The following is a 23,192-nucleotide window of genomic DNA, read 5'->3' as shown; positions in this document are numbered from 1 at the left end:
CTGAAAATCAATATATAAAAAAAAAAAAAAGCAAGAAGAAATATTAATGCATGCCAGTTTTGCAGGTAAGACTCTAATGGGGACGGAGACACTGACTTGTTTGATTGAAGAAAGGGATTGAACTCTAAGAATTATAAATTGGTCAAACAGGTAAGAAATATATAAAAATGGTATTTAGTTAAAAAAAAAATGAACACTTCTTGAATAGATCATATACAAAAATTTAGAAAAGAAAAACATAACAAGTTTCTTATGCTATTTTCAATGGGTCCTTTAACTATAATATTTTTAAAATTTTCACCATTCATCAGTATAAAAGGAATATTTTATATGAATATTATTTTTAGTATTTTCAACTGAATATCTAAAAAATCTTCAGAATTGTTTAAAAAATTTTAAATAAGGTTTTATTTTTTTAATTGCGTTCATTCAAATTCTTATATCTTTCTTGAGACTAAATAAGTTTTTACGACTAATGATTGATTAATTGTTATTAATCAAAATGCCAATGATGATGTGATATGAAAATATGATCATGTAATATATTTCACATTCTACATCAAGTTCACGTGGATATAAAATGATAAGTAGTGTTTTAATTAATAACGGTTAGTTAACTGTTAATCATCAAGGTGTATTTTGTTCAAAATAAAAATATAATGCTTTAATTGAATGCAATAAAAAAATAAAACTTATTTGAATTTTTTTTAAATAATTCATGAACTTGTTAAAACACTATACTGTATTTTTTATACACATTATTGATCAAGTCTTTGAACTTTATCAATCTATTGATTTTTATTTCTAATTTTTTAATATTTAATTTAATTTTTTTAAAGGATAAAAGTATTTACCGAAAAAGTTAAACACATAAATTTAAGTTATTGTAGCAGTAGTAGTAATGAAGAACTTTCAAGTTATTGTTCGATGTTAATCTACTTTATGATTTTTCTTGTTCAAAAAAAGAAAAAAATTACGGTTATTAGGTAAACTGAGGAACATTGCTTCAAATGGGAAGTGTCTCTCTAATATGCAATGTCAAATGGGAAGTGTCCCATAGTTTATACATAAGGAAAGCCCTGAAGCTAGGGACAAATTGCTTACCTCCTGCACCAGTTGTTAGAAAAATTTGAAAAGAAACAAGAAATTTTGGGAAAAAAGAAAAGTATGAAAGATATTTTAGGAAGAAAGAAAAGTATGACTTTGCAAGCGTGAATTAACACTTTTCTTAAAGTGTTTTTTTAATTTATAAGATATAACAAAATTTTTAACATACTTATCAGAATTGTGAAAATAACAATGTAATAACGTTATTTATATAATAAAAAGATTTATTTTTTTTATAATTGAGAAGAGGGGGGATTCAAATTTTATTCTTTAAGTATGAGATCATGCATCGACCAATGAGCCAAATATTTAACTACAATAAAAAAATTTATTTCCTTTCATAATATAATTCTTTAAATAGTTATTTACTTTCATAATACAACTATTAAAAAGTTATATTTAATAATTTTTAATAATACAACTATCAAAAAGTTATATTTTAATAGAATAATTATTTATAACTCTTTAATCATCACTTTTCATTAATAAACCAACATTCATAAACTATGTAACACTATGCACCACATTCATGAACCTATGACCAACCGAAGACATAAACAAGAACATAAACGAGCGCCAAAGAAAATGGATAAAGGAGGAAAGCAACCGAACATGTCCAAAGCGGGAAAGTGGTGCGGAAACTGGCAAAGGCACCCATCACGATGCAAACAATAAGGATAACCAGCACTTCAGATGAGAAATCCCATGTCAATCCCCTGGCGTAAACAAGTGCCAAGAAAACTGACAGACAGAGGACGTTATTCATGGTTACTGTCGCATAAAGCTGCATCAAGGAACTTGGAGATGAGAATTTATATACTAGCCAGTAATCAGCCGGATGATCTTCGACTTTACTCAACAAATAGGTGGAGTAACAAGAAACAAACCTCAGAAAATGTTAATGATGCAGTCCTCTTCTTCTTGCGGCTAGCAAAGATAATGGCTGGTACAGCTTTGCTAGAGTTGCTAGCCAATGGCAATGCAACGAATGAAATGAAGAAAGATGGAATACTTGTTGCAATAGAAAAATTATCAACTGCGTCTACCAGTGGATCTGCGAATGCAGCTGCAATAAGGGTACCCAGCAGTAACATTAGTACTGCTTTTAAGGAGGTCCATCCAGGGTTTTCAACATCCTCAACAACCTCATCAGTTTGTTCCTCCGACCCCAACAAATCATGTTCTCTCTTGGCTTGCTGCACAATAATCCAAAGAAGTCAGCCTGTGTAAGTTATATAATCTCTGGAGAAGTCATCAATGCTCAACATACCTTGTGAAAATGGTCAATAAACTTAAAAGTTCCCTTATTAGGTTCAAGATAAGTACCACCGGTTCGCTTTGCCTCAATAATCCATTTTTCAATACCTCTTACAAACTCCCCCTCTTGAACAAGAGAGTCAAGGGAGATATCGAAATCTGCCATCACTTTTCTCAGAGCATCATCCTTATCCAAGTCTATCTCTTCAAAACGGATTCCTATAATAAATGCTTTCAGTTCACAAGTTGAAAGACTACCATCATGATTCTCGTCAATTGTCTCAAACAACCTGTCAGATGTTGTTTAGAGAGTAGCAAATGTTAGAATACTTGAAAAGTGGCAAACAAGCACCAGCAGAAGAAGCAAGTGTTTCTTGATCGTCAAAATTCAAAACTGACTCTCTTATCATTTCTGTGTTAGGATCACCGTTGTCATCAAGAAGTTTTCCTAAAGCAGTCTTTTCCAAGTGTTTTAAGATTCCTGATATGAAATGTTTATGCTTTGCAAAAGCAAGTCGCCTTCTCTGGACCCTCGGCTGAAAGACCTGCAAAATATAATATATATATATATATATATATATACACACACATCAAAAGAAAGTCGGCTATCGGAGGAACAAACATTTCATGAAGCTAATATCAATATATTTAAAGAAAAAGTTCAGCTGATTATTCAGGACAGTATTAGACAGAACAACCACACTTTACTATTAAAAGATTCCAAACCCCCCATTCAACATCTAGACAACTAAAGACATGCAATGAAAAGTCTACCAACAGCTCGGCAGACATAAGACTTCACTACCGGAAAAACACATTTCAACCATGCAATAGAACATAATTTTCAGATTTTATTTTCTTGTTCATGACTGGGTTTGTCATTGATGAAAATTGAGATCCCATAATCATTATGAATAAATTCCTTTACCTACATAAGGAAGCTCAATTTTACAAGTTATAATGCAAACAACTTTTAACAGAACTAAGTGACTACCCAATAATGTAATTCTAAAGCACTTTGGGCTCAGATTTTCTGTTGAATCGCTTTTATCCATAGATTTCAGGTTCATACTAGCAGAAAATATACTACTCATGGTAATAATATTAACTATATTGACCACTCAATACAGCATATTCAAACCTTTAATGCATTAGGCTAGAGGGAATTTCAGGTCTTGGTAGACAAAAAAAAAACAACTATTTTCAGTTCCATTTACTTTTCCTAGGTTATAGCATTCAAGCATAATGTTTAGAAGAACACAAATGGTGTAAGAGTAGCTAGCTAGCCGTCGCATTCTTAAGCTCAGATTAACCAAAAGGAAATAATAGACCCACCACAGTGAGAATCCTTATTACAAAAATACTAGCAGCTAAATCCGTTCATTAAAATAAAGGTGAAACGAAATTTCTATGTACTGATTACTAGTAACTGCAATCTCTACATATTGATTACCAGTAATTGAATCACCACGAGAATACGAAGCTCCTGTTTCAACCTCTCCATCTGTCCTTCCCAATTACTGTTAAGCAGCACCCAAAAGATTTTTCCACCAAGAAACTAGGACACATCCATCCCGCAGCCACACAAAAACAAACCTTCACCTTGCCAGTAGAGAACTGACAGCAATTTGACAGCATTCCACTTTAGAGAACTACATTTTCACCAACCTAGTTAGTTCGAATGGATATGCTCTGATCAATTGAAACTCATTGTATCCATAGTGCAATAGATATGGATCATGAATTCATGATACAAGATTTGTTAAATTAAGACTTGCATCGAAGACCCTCTCAAGACATGTTATTAACCAAAGGTCTATACTTAGTTTGAAATTATGACAGCTGCTTACGGTCAAGTTTATAATAGCTATGTCTAGTGAATGACTTATGTAATGATTAGCATATAATCTTGTGCCCAATTACTGTTCAAAACTTGCTTGTTAAGTTTTTGCTATGCATATTTACTAAGTCAATGCATATAAGAACTAGCAGCCTATTGTTAAGAAAAAATTTACTTTTCACTTACTATGTTCTTTATGCTTGTTCTTTAATATGTTGTGTTGATTCTACCGTTACTCAAAAAAAAAAAAAAAAACAATGGTATCAGAGCTTTCATGGTCTTAGAGGCATGATTGCAAGCCTTTACAACCTTCACAAGAAAACTAAGCAACCCTCACTTCATCAGAACATGGCTTCAAATGGCAACACTTCATTTTTTTCACCACTAGATTTCAATGGTGAAATGTTGTTTGGGTAGTTGAAATGAAAGCTTTCCTTAAAGCCTTTGAGTTTTGGGAGGCAGTTGAATAAGGAAGAAAGCCTCCTAAGCTAAGAGCCAACCCCATCATAAATCAAATGAAACAACATAGTGAAGAAGTGGCTAAGAGATATAAAGTCCTGTCGTACATTCACACTGTTGTGGCATATGTAATATTCACAAGAATAATGCCTTGTGAAATAGTTAAGAAAGCTAGGGATAAGCTCAAGGAGGAGTTCTAAAGGTTTGACAGAACTAGAAAGATGTAGACTTTGAACCTAATGAGACAATTTGAAGTGTTAAAGATAAAGGATAATGAGACATTGAAAGACTATGTGGACAAGTTGATGAAGATTGTCAATCAAGTGAGGCTTTTGGGAGTTAAGTTTTCAGATGCTAGAATTATGGAAAAGGTGTTAGTAAGAGTTCCTAAAAGTTTTGAGTCAAAAATTGTAGCTCTTAAAGAATCAAAAGACCTCACGATGATGTCCTTGTAAGAGCTGGTTAATGCTCTACAAACCTCAGAAGCAAAGAGAAAGATCAAGCTTATTGAGCATACTAAGACAGCTTTGCAAGCAAGATTCAAAGACAAGAATGTCCTTCACAACAATAGTAGAAGGTCTCCAAGTGAGAAAAGACATAGAGAAGGATGCTGCTACAAACTAGAAGCAATAAGATAAGAACACCAGAAATACAGTGTGTTCTTATGCAAAAAGATTAACCATGCTGAAAAATATTATTGGTTTAGGCCAAATGTTAAGTGCATGAAGTGTAATTAGCTTGGTCATGTAAAAAAAATATGCAAGAACAATGTGTCAAATCAGCAAGCTCAAGTCTTAGAAGACGTGGAGTCTGTTGAAGAACTATTGTTCATGGCATCCAAAGGCAAAATAAGAAAGTTAGATCATACTTGGTTAATAATTAGTGGCTGCTTAAATCACTTAACACCAAATTCATCCTTGTTTACTTCCATTGAACAAGGTCTTTGTGCTAAGATCGAAACTGGAAATGTTGATTACTTGAATGCTATTGGGTAAGGCACAGTTGCTAGCACAACACCAGCTGGAACTATGTATGTCTTTGATGTTTATTTGGTACCTAAGGCTAGTCAGAATTTACTTAGTGTAGGTCAAATGATTGATAATGACTACATTTTGTTGTTCAAGAACAAGGCATGCACCATATTTAAGCCTTTTGGTAGTGTTTTAATGACAATGAAGATGAGAAACATATGTTTTCCTTTAGAAATGCAACACTTAAGCCTTAGTGCAGTTGAAAAGGCTAATTATGATGTGTCTAAATGTGGTATAAAAGATTTAGACACTGTAACTACTGAATAATTAAGTTGTTGAATTTTGACAATTTAGTGACAAAAATACCCTCCATACGTGAACACATTGATATCTGTAAAGTTTGTCAATTAGGCAAGAAAACCAGGATGCCATTCCCTTTAAGAAGCACCAGGAGAGATGTGGAAAGGCTTGAATTGTACATTTAGATATGTGTGGTCCAATGAGTGTTGAATCACTAAATGGCAGTAAATATTTTCTTTTATTCACTGATGATTACTTTAGAATGACATGGATTTTCTTCATTAAGTTCAAGTCAGAAGTTTTCTCATTGTTTAAGAAGTTCAAGGCACAAGTTGAGCTTGAATTAGGTTGCAAGATTAAAAACTTTAAAACAGACAATGGTAGGGAGTACTTGTCTGTTGAGTTTGATGAGTTCTTAGCTGTTGCAGGCATTAAGCTTCAGTTTACCATTTTCTATTCTCCCCAACAAAATAGAACATGTGAAAGAAAGAATAGAACATTGTTAAACATGGTTAGGTGCTTGTCATTTGAAAAATCAATGCCTAAGCATTTTTGGGCAAAAGCAGCTAATACTACTATTTACTTGCAACATTCATTACCAACAAGGGCCTTAAACAGCATGATAGCTTATAAAGCTTTGCACAATATCAAGCCTTCTGTGAGCCACCTTATAACCTTTGGTTGTGTCTGTTACATTCATGTACCAGCAACAAAGAGAGATAAATTATAGCCAAGATTATAGCTGAGAGTTCTTATAGGCTACAACATGCAGTCCAAGTGGTATAGGGTATACAATGTGAAGACCAATAAGGTGCAAATAGTTAGAGATGCTAAGTTCAATGAAAAAGCTCACTAGAATTAGGACTCAAATGATATTGATGACTCTGAAAACAGATTACTCAATTCAGATTCCTTACTTAATGTTATTCTAAAGGCTTAAGAAGATCTTAATGACACTAAGATACTTGTAAAAGGTGTTAGGACATTGCATGACATTTATAATATGTGTAATGTGGCTATTGTTGATCTAACCAGCAGAAGCTCATAATTCAACTCATTGGAAAGCCACTATGGATGAAGAAGTGAATATAATCAACAAGAATAGTACCTGGTTTCTGATGGAAAGAACTGACACTATGCATGTCATAGGAGTCAAGTGGATTTTCAGAACCAAATTCAACCTTGATGGTTCTGTCAACAAGTATAAAGCTAGGTTAGTAGTGAAAGGATGCTCTCAACTAACTAAAGTGGATTTTGGTGAAACCTTTGCACTAGTTGCAAGGTTTGAGACAATCAAAATGTTAATTGCCTTAACTACAAGTTTAGGTTGGCTAATTTTGCATTTGGACATCAAATTAGCTTTTCTAAATGATTTTCTACAAGAAGATATATATGTAGACCAACTTAAAGGTTACGAGGCTAAAAGTCAGCATAACATGGTTTATAAGCTGCACAAGGCCTTGTATGGACTCAAACAAGCCCCTAGAGCATGGTACATCAAGATTGATTCATATTTGACCAGTAAAGGGTTTATGAGAAGTCCAAATGAGCCCACATTGTATGTTTACAAGGTCGATGACCAAGTAAAAGTCATAGTTTCCCTTTCTGTCGATGTCCTATTTGTAACAAGTTCTAATAGAGAATTTCTGAACAGATTCAAAGTTACAATGAATCAGAGTTTGAGATGTCTGGTATGGGAGAAATGAAGTATTTTCTCAGGTTTCAACTTGATCAAAATGCTAATGGTATCTTTTTATCTTAAAAAAGGTATGTTATTAAAGTACGTAAAAAGTTTAACATGAGCCAATGTAAGGCAGTAAACTTTCCTTTGGTGGTCAATGAAAAGTTTGCTGCAACTAACTCCCCAAAGCTGTTTGATCCTTCTTATTATAGAAGTTTGGTAGGTAGTTTACTATATATCATATGGTTCCAAGCTAAATATCATGTTTTTGTGAGTTTTCTACCCAAGTTTATGCAAAATCCTATTGTTAAGCACTTTGCAGCAACAAGAAGGATTTTGAGATACTTGAAGGGAACTTTAGACCTTGGTCTATATTTCAAACATGTAAATGACATAAAACTCATTGGTTTTAGCATAAGTGATTGGGCTAGCAGTGTTGAAAACTCTAAGAACACTTTAAGCTATGCTTGTCACCTTGGAAATGCCATGTTCAGCTGGAATTCAAAAAAACAGGAAGTTATGGAGCAATCTACTGTTGAAGCAGAGTATATTGCTGTTGCTATAGCCACTAACCAAGCCATTTGGCTTAGAAAGTTACTTGGTGATTTGAATTTTGATCAAAATGATGCTACAGAGCTGTTTGTTGACAACAAATCAATAATAGCAATTGTGAAAAATCCAATCAATAATGGCAAAACCAAACATATCAAGGTCAAGCTTCATACCATAGGAGAAGATGAAAAAAATGGTGATGTCAAGTTCAGCTGCTGCACTTCTAATATGCAGGTTGCAAATATATTCACCAAGGCTTTACCTAAGACTAGGTTTGAGCAGTTGAGATCTATGCTTGGGGTTCACAAAACAAGTATTAGGGAGAAGTGTTGAATTAAGACTTACATTGAAGACTTTCTCAAGACATGTTATTAACCAAAGGTCTGTACTTAGTTTTGAATTATGACAACTTCTTGTTGTAAAGTTTATGACAGCTATGCCCAGTGAATGGCTTATGTAATGATTAGCATGTAATCTTATGCCTAGTTACTATTCAAAGCTTGCTTGCAGGGACGAAGCTAGAGTATTTTTAGATGAGATGAGGGGGCCAAACAAAATAAGATACTAAACAGTTAAAGAAAAATTTATGTATAATTCAATTTTCACTCATATAAAAGATTAAATAAAATTCATAAGACATTGGACATATAAAAAAATACACATTAACAATAATGATAGTGTCATATATATATGACTGAAAGGAATTATGAAATGAGTCTCTCTCACTCTCTACACGCAAGAATAGAAGAGAATAATTTTTCAAACTCAAATAAATTACTTTTTTATATTATGTGTTCTACACAAAATGGGTATCTTTATGAGGAAGCGTTCCTCTTACTTTCTATTTGCCTCTTAAATTGTTAATTAATATATTAAGTTATTGGATTAAACTATTAAGATATACCATGTTATGATAAGTTATTTAGTTAGATTGTTAAAATATAATATGTTATAATAAACTTAGATTTATATTAAAACTTAGTAAGTTTAGATTAGTAGACTCATTTTTATTTTTTTTTAAATTTGATAGGTTTAACATATTAAGTTAAAACTTACTTGCTGGGCATAACTAGTAATATGCTGACTATAATTTTATCAAACAATATGAGGAATAAAAATAATTGTTAAATAAAAAATTATTTTGTGGGTCATTAAAATTATATATAATAAATAAAATAATATTAAAAAAAGATAATCATTTCATTTTGTCAATTTGTATGTATATCTTTATTACTTAAAGTTTGCAACATACATACCAGAAAGCATTGGTTATTTTGAATAAAAAATGAGACATTTATGAAATTTTAAGTAATAGTACAACACCGCAACTTATATTTGAGAATTATAAAATAATTTATTAATTTTTAAAGATTCAACTTATAGAAAATAAAATCTACATAACCAAATAAAGAAGAACATGGCAAGTAAAAGATAGAACCCACATAAGTTATAACAAAAAAAAAAAAGAAAAAGAATACGGTTGATGGTTTGTGAAAATTTGTGAAAGAAAATTTATAGAGATTTAGAATATATAAGTAAATAAAATAAAAATAACAAAAATAACAATATAAATTAAAAAAAAATAAAAGAACTTTAAAATTGAGTCAAACATATAAAATCATTTTGTTATTCCTTATTTACATTAATTATTAAATAAAAAATTATTTTGGAGGGATCATTAAGAGAATTTATAAAAAAAATTAAAAATTTTAATAATATCAAAAAAAATTTTAAAACTTTTGGAGAGTCATGCATAAAGAGGCTCCTCCCTTGCTTGCTTGTTAAGTCTTTACTATGTATATTTACTGAGTCAACACATATCAGAACTAGCAGCCTATTATTTAGAAAAAAATACTTTTCCACTTACTCTGTTCTTCCTGCTTGTTCTTTAATATGCTGTGTTGATCCTACCTTTACTCAAAAAACAACAAGATTTACCAAAAACCTTAACCATGATTCGGTCTAAACAATTACTCAAAAGCTTAAGTTGTAAAGTCGCAAGGTAAAGAATACAGGTTGTGCTTTTCCAGATAGTCCAATGAAAGCAGAAAATAATTCATTTTCACACATCTGCTAACGTTTACAATAAAGTTGTAAAGAGATAGTTTTTTAAGTTGTAAAGAGAGTCTGATAAACTGTTGAAATAATATTTAAAGAAAAACAAATATTGGAACACATGATGATCGAATTCCTTCATGGAAAATATTATTACCTGATAAAGGCAATAAGAAACCAGCAGTGAGAGTGATACGATAAGAGCAATCAAAACTGCTAATCGTCTTCCTAAAGTTGAATTGAGAATTTGTGATACTTGAACAATAATGAATGGGATAACCGAGATAGCCATTATCCTTGCAGCATAGCAAGTCCAAATATCAGTACTGACACCAGTCTCTGCAACATTGGACAAACATTTGCATTAGGGGCAACTAGAAAAAGAAAAGCTTTTGGATTAGGGATCAACCTAAAAACAATAATCACATCTTAAGAGACTAGCTCAAACAAAGATACCACGTGTAGTCATGCACTTAGGCAATGAGCCGTCACTGAAGATTAGGCTTATCCCCAGTATTCCAGCCCAACTTCTGAAGTTATTTTGACTACAATGGAAACTTCAGACCTTAAAAGAAAGCATCCCTTCCCCACTTAATAACTTAAGGTTATGAAGATATAACATGACAAGCTGATAATAATACATAGTAATAGAAAAAGCAACCATTGATACTAGAACTGACTACAGTAAAAGGGCATTTGTCCATTCTCAAGGTTTTCTTCTTGCAGCAGTTGTCACTATTAAATCCAAGGGAAGTTTCGATGGAAGAAAAGGTGAGAACTCAAGTCATATGTTCTTGGCCACTGTATGATACTTGGTAAAACAACTCATCAACCCCTCATAGCTAACTAGCTGAGCATAATGTTGAGAAGAGTCGCACACCTGTTAGGCTAAATCCTTTTGTAATTGTTCCATCTACTGCAACTGAATCACGAAGATCACACCTTCCAACAGCGACACAGGATCCCCATACCACGGTGAGAAACATGATAGTTGACCCAGCTAGCATCCCCATCCCGACAGAAACCTGACTTTGTGCAGTTTCTGGGGCCCCAGAAAGTCCAGATACTGGGAAGAAAAGAAAACCAATTAAATGTGTTCTAGACGTAAAACCATAACCATTAAGTACACGAGGCCAGATACTGTGGCATGATAACTTTCGAACGTTGCTCATGCAATCAGAACAAAAGAGAAGGGGAGTAAAAAAAAAAAAAACAAATTCATATATATTATTTTAAAAAAGCATATTATATATTTGTAAGGTAAACCATTACAAAGAAAACCTTCAATCAGGGCGAAACTAGCTAATTTTTATTGGGGAGTCAAAGGTTAAGAAAAATAAAAGTAAAAAATTTTTAAAGTTAATATATTAAACTTAACTATTAATAATCAAAAAATTATTAATAAATAATAATTTTATATAACATGTAAATCAAAAAAAATAAAAAGAAAAAAACTTATAATAGTGTTCTATGAAAGTTTTGTTCAAGGATGGTAATATTTTTTTTAATATAAACAACTAAATTATTTGTAAGAAACTTATCATCTATTTTGTTTTGAAGTTTTGTCCTTTTCAATATAAACGATTAAAAAATTAATGTTGTCAACATCTAATATTGTTATTTTATTATATTTAAGTTTGTAATACTAAATATTAAACAATAATGCATAAACTATAAATAGTTAAATACGATATACATAATTAATAATTTCTTTTTATACTCAAAATAATTTTCTTTTAACTAAATATAAAACATAAAGCACATTAAAAACATATACTCAAGATAATTTTTTTCTTATACAATTAAGATTAATAAAAAAAAACATATTAGTGAAAATTTGAACAACAACCAATAATGCAATATTAAAACTTATATTTGAGAATTACATATACAATAATTTTTTAATTTTTAAAAATTAAAATCATTAAAAATAAAATTCACATAAAAGTAAAAAGAAACCATGACAAGTAGAAGATATAACTTATATAACAAAAAAAAATGTAGTTGATGATTCATAGAAATTTAAAAAAGAAAATCTATAGAAACTTAAAATATATGAGCAAATAGAATATAATTGAAAAAATAAATAAATATAAATAATAATAATATAAATAGAAAAAATTAAATAAAAATTTTACTTTTTTATAATTTCACAATACAAGGATAAAAAAAAAAGAGAAAAAGATGAGTGGAGAAATTTAAAAAATTTTAAAAAATTAAAAATTTGAGTAAAATTGAATGAGCTTTTAAGATCATTTTATTATTTTTTAATTATATTAATTATTTAATAACAAATTATTTAAAAAAATCATTAAAAATATGCCCCTCCCCCCATTACAAAGGGACGCTCCGCCCCTGCGGCTTCAATAGAAGAGTAAAAACATTTCAGCTAAAATATGCAATTCATATATTATTTAGAACTTCAAATCATTTAGTTGTTAAAAGAATGAAGCAATTAAAATTTTCCAAAATCAACTCTACGAGCTTGAAGTTGAGTACTGACATCATGATCAAGAAATGGACTACAATGGGTAGTAGACGGTAACTCTGTTAACCCCAAAATGAATAATCTCAATATAAATCAAAATTTTCAAGTTTTCGGTCTTTCTAATCTATTTTCTGATCAACCAAACAGGGGATGACTAGGACTTAATTGTCTCTTCATAAATCAGAGCATTAACACATAATCTCACCAACCAAACAACACAATAAAAAAGTTGCAAAAAAAAAAAAAAAGAAAAAATTTAAAAGTTACCAAGAATAAGCATTGCATTGGGCAGAGCTCCAAGCGGAGGCAAGGACAATCCTCCAACAATCCCGGGACCGCGGATCACATGCAAAACCTCACTTCCATTGGACAAGTAAGTAGCAGCTAAATACATGAGGTATCCATAAACAAGGATCAAAAACAAGTTCCCGAGCGCCGTGGTGCTGCAGGGTAAGAACCCGTAAGTCTGCTCACAGGATACCTCCGCCGAAGCCAGCGGCTTGAGGAGGAGGAGGTAAGGTGGAGATTTAACGGTGGAGATTCCATCGGATACGAGATCCGTTGGGGATGGACGGCCGGTGATGAAGCGGGCTTGAGCTTGGAAACAAGAGAAACCAAAGAGGATGAAGAAAAGGAGCAGGAAATGTCTGGGAACCATGGTTTTTTTTTTTTTCTTTTTGTAATTCTTACGACATGAGAAAAAGCTGTTGATGCTAATAAAGCTGTCTGCATATGCCTTTAGACATAGTTTTGATTAGAATGGGAGACTTGGCAGAAATCTTGACCAAGAGTGAAAGGCTTAAAATTACTTGCAAGTTTTCATGGTCTTTAGCAGTCTAGCTCAAGTAATTAATGAATTTTTTTTCATGGTTGAAAAGAGAGTTAGGCCTAAGTAGACCGGGTAACATCAACATGATCCAACCTCTAACAAGTTTCCTCGCATGAAAACGGAGTATTGATGTTGACAATTTAGTGATTCCAGCAGGTGAAGAAGAAGAAGAAGAATTGGGAGCCAATCAACAGCTTGTTGAAGGAAGGAAGAAAGTTAAGTGATGAGTAATGACAAAGCCACCTACTAGTCAAGATTGTAATATCAACATTGCTATTGATCTGGTTACTGGAGATGACTTGGTTATTGAAGTTTTAATTTTTAATGAGTCTAAAGGCTCTGGTGTTTTTCCTTCCCCTGCAGCGAATGCTTGAAGCGGTGGCAGGTTGGCTTTTGGTGGTTTTTTAGCGGGTGTACGTAATCTGGAATGTTTGCAAAATTTTAATATCCCACAAGTGTGAGTAGGACGGTGGGTGGATAATTGTTGAAATCTGGTGCTTTTTTTTGCAGCCACAGAGGTGATGAATCTCGATAAGTTCAAATAGAAGAAGACTTTAGCTGCGGTTTTATTTCTTTATCTGTGTCATTTGGTGTCTTTAGCTTGTTTGACTTCTCTTTCACTTTGTCCATCTGCTGTGATTATTTACTTGCCCCACATGCTAGAATTCACGTCTCAATTCATTGTGTTTCTTCCAAAACTACATCGATTGAGTAGTTGAGAAATGACTGGTGGGAGGAAATATCTCACCATTCCGACAGCACCTAGAAGGTTGGAATGCCAGGTGGTTGCTTAACCAGCTGGCTCTTTTTTTTTTTTTTCTCTTTCCTCCATCATGTATATAAAGTTGATTATTGAGTATATGAAAGTGGCTATGCACACCGTTTGTGCTGACCCAATATTTTTTTCTTTCCTCTCATTCGATTATGCCCTCTGGCTCTCTTTCATCCCTGTTCTTCATATTTTCAGATTTATCAAATCTTCAAAATGGTATCAAAGCAATCCTAAAGATCTTAAGGGACTAACTCATTATTTTTTGTGAACTTTCTTGCTAGATTACTGTGTACCCTTTTACCATTTTTTCATGGCATCAGCTGGTTTCAACACACCAGCTCCTCCACCATTCGCTAGGGAGAACTATTAATACTGGGCAGTCAAAATAAGGGCATACCTCAAAGTTTTTGATTTGTGGGATGTGGTTGAAACAGGAGGAGAGCCACCAGCAACGAGGCATGCGAATCCAACTATTGCTCAGATCAAGCAGCTCTATGAGGAAGTTGCCAAAAGGTATAAAACACTGTCTTCTTTACACTCAGCTATTTCAGAAACTGTGTTTGCTAGGATTATGCATACTGATAGACCTAAGGAGTTATGGGATTTGTTGAGAAATGAGTTTCAGGGTAGTGAGAGAACAAGGCAGATGCAAGCTTTGAATCTTCAAAGGGAATTTGAGATGTTGAGAATAAAAAAAGAAGAGACTATTCAAGAGTTTTCTAGAAAAACTCATGAAGTTGGTAAATCAGCTTAGACTTTTGGGGGAAGAGTTAACTGAAAAACGTATTGTTAACAAGGTATTAGTCAGTTTGCCAGAAAGGTTTGATAACAAGATTTCTTCCATAGAAGAGTCAAGAGATATTCCTAGACTTACTCTAAGTGAGTTTATCAATGCTTTAGAAGCTCAGGAACAGAGAAAGGCTTTTAAAGAGGAAGACTATACTGATAGTGCTTTGGTGGCTAGGACCAGAAATCTTAAGCTAGGTAATAACAGTTCTAAGAGAAGTGAGTCAGATAGGAAGGATAAAGAGAAGAAAAATTTTGACAGTAAACCTGAAAAACAGAAACAAAAATACCAACTCTGCACACACTGCAAAAAGACTACTCACTTAGCCAAGTATTGTTGGTACAGGCCTAATGTTAAGTGTAGAGCCTGTAACCAACTTGGTCATGTGGAGAAAGCATGCAAGAATAAGGGTTCAAGCTCAAAAGGGAAGCCTACAGTGGTTGAACATGTGGAAGAGTTTGATGAAGTGTTGTTTACGACAAGGATGGTTGATGAATTAGCTAGGAAAAAAGTCTGATTGATTGATAGTGGCTGCTCGAATCACATGACTAGTGATGAGAGCCAATTTACAACTTTAGATAGAAGCTTTAAAGCTAAGGTTGAGATTGGTAATGGGGTATTTCTGGAGATAGTTGGTACAGGAACTGTAGCTGTGGAGATTGACTCAGGTTATAAGTATATAACCAATGTTTATTTGGTTCCACATGTTAATCAGAACCTCCTAAGTGTTGGTCAACTCATAAAAAGCCATTATGCTTTGTTGTTTAAAGACAGATTTTGTACTATTTTTGATCCTAAAGGAGATGAAGTGTTGACAGTAAAAATGAAAAACAAATGCTATCTAATTGACTGGAAGCATACTAAACACAAATCTATTGTCAGTTCAGCTGTTGATTCTGAGTTACGGCACAGGAGGTTAGGGCACATTAATTATAATTCATTATAGAAGATGTCATCACAAGAGTTAGTAGAGGGTCTACCAAGGATAACCAAGCCTGTAACAATGTGTGGAATCTATCAATATGGGAAGCAAAGTAAGCTTCATTTCCAAAGGAAAGGAAATGGAAAGCAACAGAGAAATTGCAGCTAATTCACACTGATTTGGGAGGACCTATGAAAATTCCTTCATTAGGAGGAAGTAGATATTTTTTGCTATTCATTGATGTTACCAGGTACAGTTGGATTTCGTTTTTGAAATTTAAGTCAGAAGCTTTGCCTTGTTTTGTGAAGTTCAAGAAACAGGTTGAGAATTTAGTATCTAAGTCCATTAAAATATTGAGGAGTAATAATGGAAAAGAATTCACTGCCTTTGAGTTTGAAAAGTTCTTATCTCAAGTTAACTGTACCCTATAGTCCTCAACAGAATGGGGTAGCTGAAAGGAGGAACAAAACTATTATAAAAAATGGCAAGGTGCTTACGCTACCAGAAAAAATTGCCAAAATCCTTCTGGGCTGAAGCTGCAAGTATTGCAAATTATCTACTAAACAGATCACAGATAAGAGTGTTGGAGAACAAGACAACCTATGAGGCTTGGTTTGGTTATAAACAAGTGTTCTGCATATCAAGGTATTTGGCAACGTTTGTTATGCTAAAAGACAAGTAACAGAAGAACTAAGCTTGATGAGAAAAGCATTCTGGCAATATTTATAGGCTATAGTGACATTACTAAAGGCTATAAGCTTTATAATATTGAGACAAAACAGATTTTTGTTAGCAGAGACATCAAGTTTGATGAACAATCATGGTGGAACTGGGATAAGCTGGTTGTTGAGAGTTTTGGTAGTTCTAGTCAAACATCAGGGGATGAGCAGTGTAAGATTAACAGTGATGAGGATATAGAAGCAGAACATCCGACAGTAAGGGGTACCAGATCTTTGCAGAACATATATGCAAGATGTAATGTGGTGGTTGTAGAACCTACCTGTTACTATGAAGCAACAAAAGATACTAGAAGGTTAAAAGCTATGGAGCAAGAAATGCAGATGATAGAAAAAAATGGCACTTGGATATTGGTGGATAAGCCAGCAAATCAACACATCATAGGTGTCAAGTGGATCTACAAAACCAAGATCAATGCAGATGGTACCGTCAACAAGTTTAAAGCTAGACTAGTAGTGAAAGGGTACTCATAAATTGATGGTATTGACTACTGTGAGACTTTTGCTCCAGTAGCAAGACTTGATACGATAAGATTGATCTCTGCCTTAGCTGCTCAAAAAGGATGGAAAATCTTTTATCTGGATGTTAAATCAGCTTTTTTGAATGGCTATCTGCCTGAGGATATATACATCCAACAGCTTAAAGGTTTCATCAAACCAAGTATTGAAGGAAAGGCATGCAAACTTGTTAAATGCATTGTATGGTTTGAAGCAGGCTTCAAGAGCCTGGTATGATCGAATTGATGCATTTCTTATTACAAAAGGTTTTGTTAGAACTTCAAATGAACCTACATTGTATATGTACAAATCAGTTGAGACTTTTGATGGTATTGACTACTGTGAAAGGGTACTCACAAATTGATGGTATTGACTACTGTGAGACTTTTGCTCTAGTAGCAAGACTTGATACGATAAGATTGATCTCTGCCTTAGCTACTCGAAAAGGATGGAAAATCTTTTATCTGGATGTTAAATCAGCTTTTTTGAATGGCTATCTGCCTGAGGATATATACATCCAACAGCTTGAAGGTTTCATTAAACCAAGTACTGAAGGAAATGCATGCAAACTTGTTAAATGCATTGTATGGTTTGAAGCAGGCTCCAAGAGCCAGGTATGATCGAATTGATGCATTTCTTATTACAAAAGGTTTTGTTAGAACTCCAAATGAACCTACATTGTATGTATACAAATCAGTTGAGACAGTTGTGGTTATAATCTTTTTATATGTTGATGATCTTCTGAAAACTGATTTGGATGATACTATTGTGACAGAATGCAAGAATAAGTTGATGGCAGAATTTGAAATGACAGATTTGGTTGAAATGTAGTATTTTCTAGGTATGCAGTTCATACAACACTTAGAGTTTATCTGCATTTATCAAGGCAAATATGCTACTGAGTTGTTAAAAAGGTTTCATATGGAGAACAGTAAAGCAGTAAAGACACCTCTTGCTGCTAATTGCAAATTAAGTAAGGATGATGGAGCTCTTAAGGCTGCAACTTCTAACTACAAAAGTATTATTGGTAGTTTATTGTATTTAACTGCTTCAAGACCTGATTTAATGTATCTAGCTAGCCTACTGTCCAGGTTTATGCAGAAACCATCCCAGATTCATTTTTCTATTGATAAGAGAGTCCTAAGATATATTAAAGGAACAATTAATTATGGTCTGAAGTTTGAAAAGAAGGGTAATAGAAATCTGATTGGCTATTGTGATAGTGATTGAGCTGGAAGTTTAGATGATTCAAGGAGTACAAGAGGCTACTATTTCTCTTTTGGTAGTGCAATTTTCTCATGGAACTCTAAGAAACAAGAGGTGATGGCTCAATCCTCAGCTGAAGCAGAGTACATCTCAACTGCAGCTGTTGCAAACCAAGTTATATGGATCAAGAAGATTTTGGGAGATTTGGGATTTGAGCAGAAGACAGGAACTCCATTAATGATTGATAACAAATCAGCTATTTTCATTGTTAAAAATCCAGTTCATTATAGAAGGACAAAACACATTAAGGTGAAATTTCACTTTATCAGAGATGCAGTAAAAGATAATGAGATCACTGTTATTTACTATGGAACAAATGATCAGGTAGCTGATATTTTTACTAAGTGTGTGAACAAAGATAAATTTCTTATACTGAGAGCTTTACTGGGAGTCTGCAAAATCAACACCAAAGAGGTGCGTTGAAATTTGGTGCTTTATTTTGCAGCCACAGAGGTGATGAATCTCGATAAGTTCAAATGGAAGAGGACTTTAGCTGCCGTTTTATTTCTTTATCTATGTTATTTGGTGTCTTTAGCTTGTTTGACTTTTCTTTCACTTTGTTCATATGTTGTGATTATTTACTTTTCCCACATGCTAGAATTCACGTCTCAATTCATAGTATTTCTTCCAAAACTACATCATTTGAATAGTTGAGAAATGACTGGTGACAAGAAATATCTCACCATTCCCAAGGTTGGAATGCCAGGTGGTTGCTTAACCAGTTGGCCTTTTTTTTTTTTTCTCTTTCCTCCATCATGTATATAAAGTTCGTTACTGAGTCTATGAAAGTGGCTGTGCACACCGTTTTTGTGCTGACCCAATATTTTTCTCTTTCCTCTCATTCGATTATGCTTTCTGGCTCTCTTTCATCCCTGTTCTTCATATTTCCAGATTTATCAAATCTTCAAAAATAATGAAGCAGATACAGTTCTTTGGGGCTCCTGCTGAGGATTATCGTAGCTTGAATGGAGCTGGTTGTCTACTGTTAGTAGGTGACCCTTCATGAATCTGTAAGGAGCATGGCAAAGATTAGGTTGGACAGGATTGTGAAGGAAAGGAATGACTGCAATCAAAGGAGACTTGAGAAGCGGTTACTGGTATCTGGTTGTGATGGGATGACTTTGTGATTGTTGACAGAATCATCCTATGGGCAACCGGAGATGTGCTCTATGCTGCTCTGGAGTTTGTAGCGGATGATAATGGAGGCTCTTCATCGTGATTCAAGAGGGAAAGTTGTAAGAAGGTTCTTTTGGCTGCGAATGTATAGACTAATGGATGCGGGTTTTTCATTGGATGGTAGCACAGCTTTACCTGACTTTTTGGTTTTCTAGGGAGCTGATTTTTTCTGGGTTTCACTGGACGTCGAATGCTTCTGGGTATATAGTGCACAGGGAAGCTGGGTTTTCTATCGAAATCCAATATTTTTTCTGTTCTTCTTGATTCTATACAGCTCAACTTTGGTAGGGAATATGTCCCTCATGAGCTGCCTTTTCTACTACCTTGCAATGGTAGTTTTGTATTCAAATTTGACGAAATGAAAATCTCATATTGCCTTTCAAAAAAAAAAAAAAAGGAAGGAAAAGCGTTCTCCTTTTTGCAAGAACTGACTTAGACTGCTCAACTGTCTAAGCAGAACAGAACGTATAGATCAATGAAGTCCAACATTTTCCATGAACTTAAATAGTATTCATATTTACTACTAGTATTTTAGCAAGCATTTAAAACAGTAAAGAAAAAACAAGGGAAACTTAATTTGATCAACTTTTAAAGAAAAATTCAATCTATTTGAATGAAATTGATATGGAATTCTTAGTCTAGAGGGAGAAAGAAACGCTATTCAATTGAAGTTCAGAAAGTCTGAATTTTCAAGTGACTTCCTGACAGAAACATGGAGATAATGCTAACGAGACCATTATACGCTACTGCCAGCAGGCCAGGAAATTTCTTGAGTTGTAGCAGTTGGATTGGCAAAGGCCGAGGTGATAAAAGTTTCAAACTTCAGAGCTTACTTTCAGAACCAGCAGAGGGAGAGTGCCTAGACGTCCCTGGTTTATGCATGGTTGTTTGTTCTCCCTGCAGGTATCATCGTATCACTGATGACTAATTAAGAATGTTGTCATGCTCTGTTTTTCTGCACTTTTAACTTCTGGCCGTAGCAGGCCTCTATCCTTTTGTAGCCTGCTATGCTTATGCATGGCATGCGTGTAATACCTTTTGTAAGTCTCCTCTTGCTAGACAACCATGCAATGAAACACTGCCTTAAAAAAAAAAAAAACCAATTATGGGCCTTGAAGGGTATATATTACAGTCCTGAAGTCAAAGTAAGCTCGCTTCAGTGGCTTTGGTCGCTTCTTGAGTCCTGAAGTCCTGAAGGCCTTCCCCTATAACTAAATTGAAAGCTTTTTCGGCATGACTATATTTTGTTTAAAATTTTTTGAAAGATTTTAACTCTAATTCAAGGTCGTCGTTCATTATATTCATTTAGAGCTTAGGTTATATCAAATCACTCTATAAGCCTTACGGGTTTGATCAGCTTGCTCATCACAATGTCAGCTCAAGTATAGTAATTGAAATTAAACTACTAAACATGGCAGAGCACTCTGTTGAAGTTGTGAACACTGAACATCCTAATTATGATTGGTTGAAGCAGTTGGTGGTGATTGGTATCAGGGTGTCAAGTTTTTCAGCAGGAAAAGAAGATTATATTGTGGCTAACATCACTTTGTTTTTCTTTCTTTTCTTTTTTTTTTTCATTGAACGAAAGGGGAAAGGCTTCATAGCAACCTTGCTAGTGTACTAAACTGTTCAAGGGCTTGAACCAGCTGTAACCAACATTGAGACCCTTCAGAATAGAAATGCAAAGGTTGGCTACCCTGACTTGTCCTTTGTTAGAGATATTTGAGGGAAAGTTTTGCACTGCAACCCCCAGAAACATCCGAGGCTATGCTCTTCCTGCAGATCTTGCTAATGGCCTAAGAGACAAAGAGATAAGTGACTACAGCCAAGTTTTTTTCTGGCAAAATATTGCTAGTTCAGAGTGGAAGGCTACAGATTTGTAATTCTTCTACTAAACTTTCTGTTTCATAATTAGAACTTATACTACTTGACACTGTCATTTGAGACCAAAACAGTAACTTCACAGATATCATTATCTTGAGTTGATTATTCAACAGGTATGTCCCAGGAGATCTCCCTTGCTTCCTAGTATAACAGAAGCATTGCTAAAAGTATCCGAAACTGGCAAGCTACAAAGAACCAGAGAACACCATGGTTGCATCTCAACTGTGTGGTTATTGTCAATATGGATGACGATGAAACCGCTGGAATTAGCCTGATCAACAGCTTTGGGGTACGTTTCCTGCTAACTGGAAGCATGTCAACAATTTCTCTCATAACATATGCGAGCCACTGCAAAACAGGAAGCAAGTCAATGCTTAATACGTAGAGCGAATTGGACACATTTATTGATTTAATTCCTAAAGTTTCAACTGATATCAATTAGACCCATTTATCTATCAAACCCACCATTTATTTTTGGTTGAAATTGCCACATGCACACCACGAGAGTTTGTAAGTCAATTGTGGAACTTGCAAGCTACTCAAGCTCAGCTCCACTCCTACTGCTCCCTTCACTTATGTCAAAAATCTTCTAAAAAAACATCTCTCGCACTCTCTCTCTCTTAGATTTTCCTCTCACATTTCACATCACATCTTAAAAAAGAAAACTTAACAGCCTCCAAGTCAATCAATCTGCACATGTTCAACTTATTATTGCATCATCAGAAAATGTCTTAAATAAAAAACAAAATATTGAAAATACGTATTATTTGCATACACTATCACCATTTTGTCTTTACTATTCGTTTATAACAAAACATCACCACTTCTATTACATGTGATCGGTTGAGGGACATAATGCCTGATATCATGTGGGAGATAGAGATAGAAGGTCAAAGGAAAGATACTTGGAAGGCATTTAATGGAGGTCACCAAAACATATGTCTGAAAATCAATATCAATAAAAATGAGCAAGAAGAAATATTAATGCATGCCAGCTTTGCAGATGAGATTGTAATGGGGAGACACTGACTTGTTTGATTGAAGAAAGGGATTGAAGTACTCTAAGAACTATAAATTCGTCAAACAGGTAAGATATATAGAAAAATGATATTAATTTAGCTAAAAAAATGAACACTTGTTGAATAGAATCATATATATACACTAAAATTTAGGAAAAAAAAAAACTATAATATTATTAAATTTTTCACCATTCATCACTGTAAAAGAAATCTTTTATATGAATATTATTTTTAGTTATTTTTAACTTAATATCTAAAAGAAATTTTAAATTGTTCAGAAAAACTCTAATACGTTTTTTTATCAAATAAGTCTCTATAGTTAATGGTTGACTAACTATCTTTAATCAAAATATTACTTATTGTTGTTCATGCTATGTGACATGGCATGTCAATATATTGTAATGGATGGTGATGAGACGTGAGAACATAATCATGTGATAATTTTCACTTTTCATATATTAACGTCATATGGATAAAATATGACAAATAACATTTTCATTAATAACGGTTATTCGACAATTAGTCATAAAAAGGTCTGTTTTGCTCAAAAAAATATAAGACTTTGATTAAATGTAATAAAAAAATTATTTAA

The 23,192-nt window shown here is 33.6% G+C and overlaps 1 protein-coding gene and 1 long non-coding RNA gene across 2 annotated transcripts; one reads left to right on the top strand and one right to left on the bottom strand.

Moving 5' to 3' along the window:
- Positions 1–1,558: 1,558 nt before the first annotated feature.
- LOC18594115 (sodium/calcium exchanger NCL-like) lies at positions 1,559–13,368 on the bottom strand. Its single transcript, XM_018125184.2, has 7 exons — positions 12,978–13,368; positions 11,103–11,288; positions 10,380–10,561; positions 2,764–2,909; positions 2,378–2,654; positions 1,995–2,303; positions 1,559–1,891 (listed from the first exon to the last, which is right to left on the bottom strand). Exons 1-7 carry the CDS (start codon positions 13,366–13,368, stop codon positions 1,643–1,645), a joined length of 1,740 nt encoding a protein of 579 aa, XP_017980673.2. The 3' UTR covers positions 1,559–1,642.
- Positions 13,369–14,073: 705 nt separating this feature from the next.
- LOC148761571 (uncharacterized) lies at positions 14,074–20,103 on the top strand. The gene is made up of 2 exons (XR_016027493.1): positions 14,074–14,824; positions 19,413–20,103. It is a non-coding gene; the product is annotated as an uncharacterized LOC148761571 (long non-coding RNA).
- Positions 20,104–23,192: the final 3,089 nt, after the last annotated feature.

This window comes from Theobroma cacao, chromosome 7, assembly GCF_053813885.1.
Source record: "Theobroma cacao isolate CCN51 chromosome 7, ASM5381388v1, whole genome shotgun sequence".
NCBI lineage: Eukaryota > Viridiplantae > Streptophyta > Magnoliopsida > Malvales > Malvaceae > Theobroma > Theobroma cacao.
The sequence above is the reverse complement of the archived record's forward strand: the minus strand, read 5'-3'. Positions and strand labels throughout refer to the sequence as shown.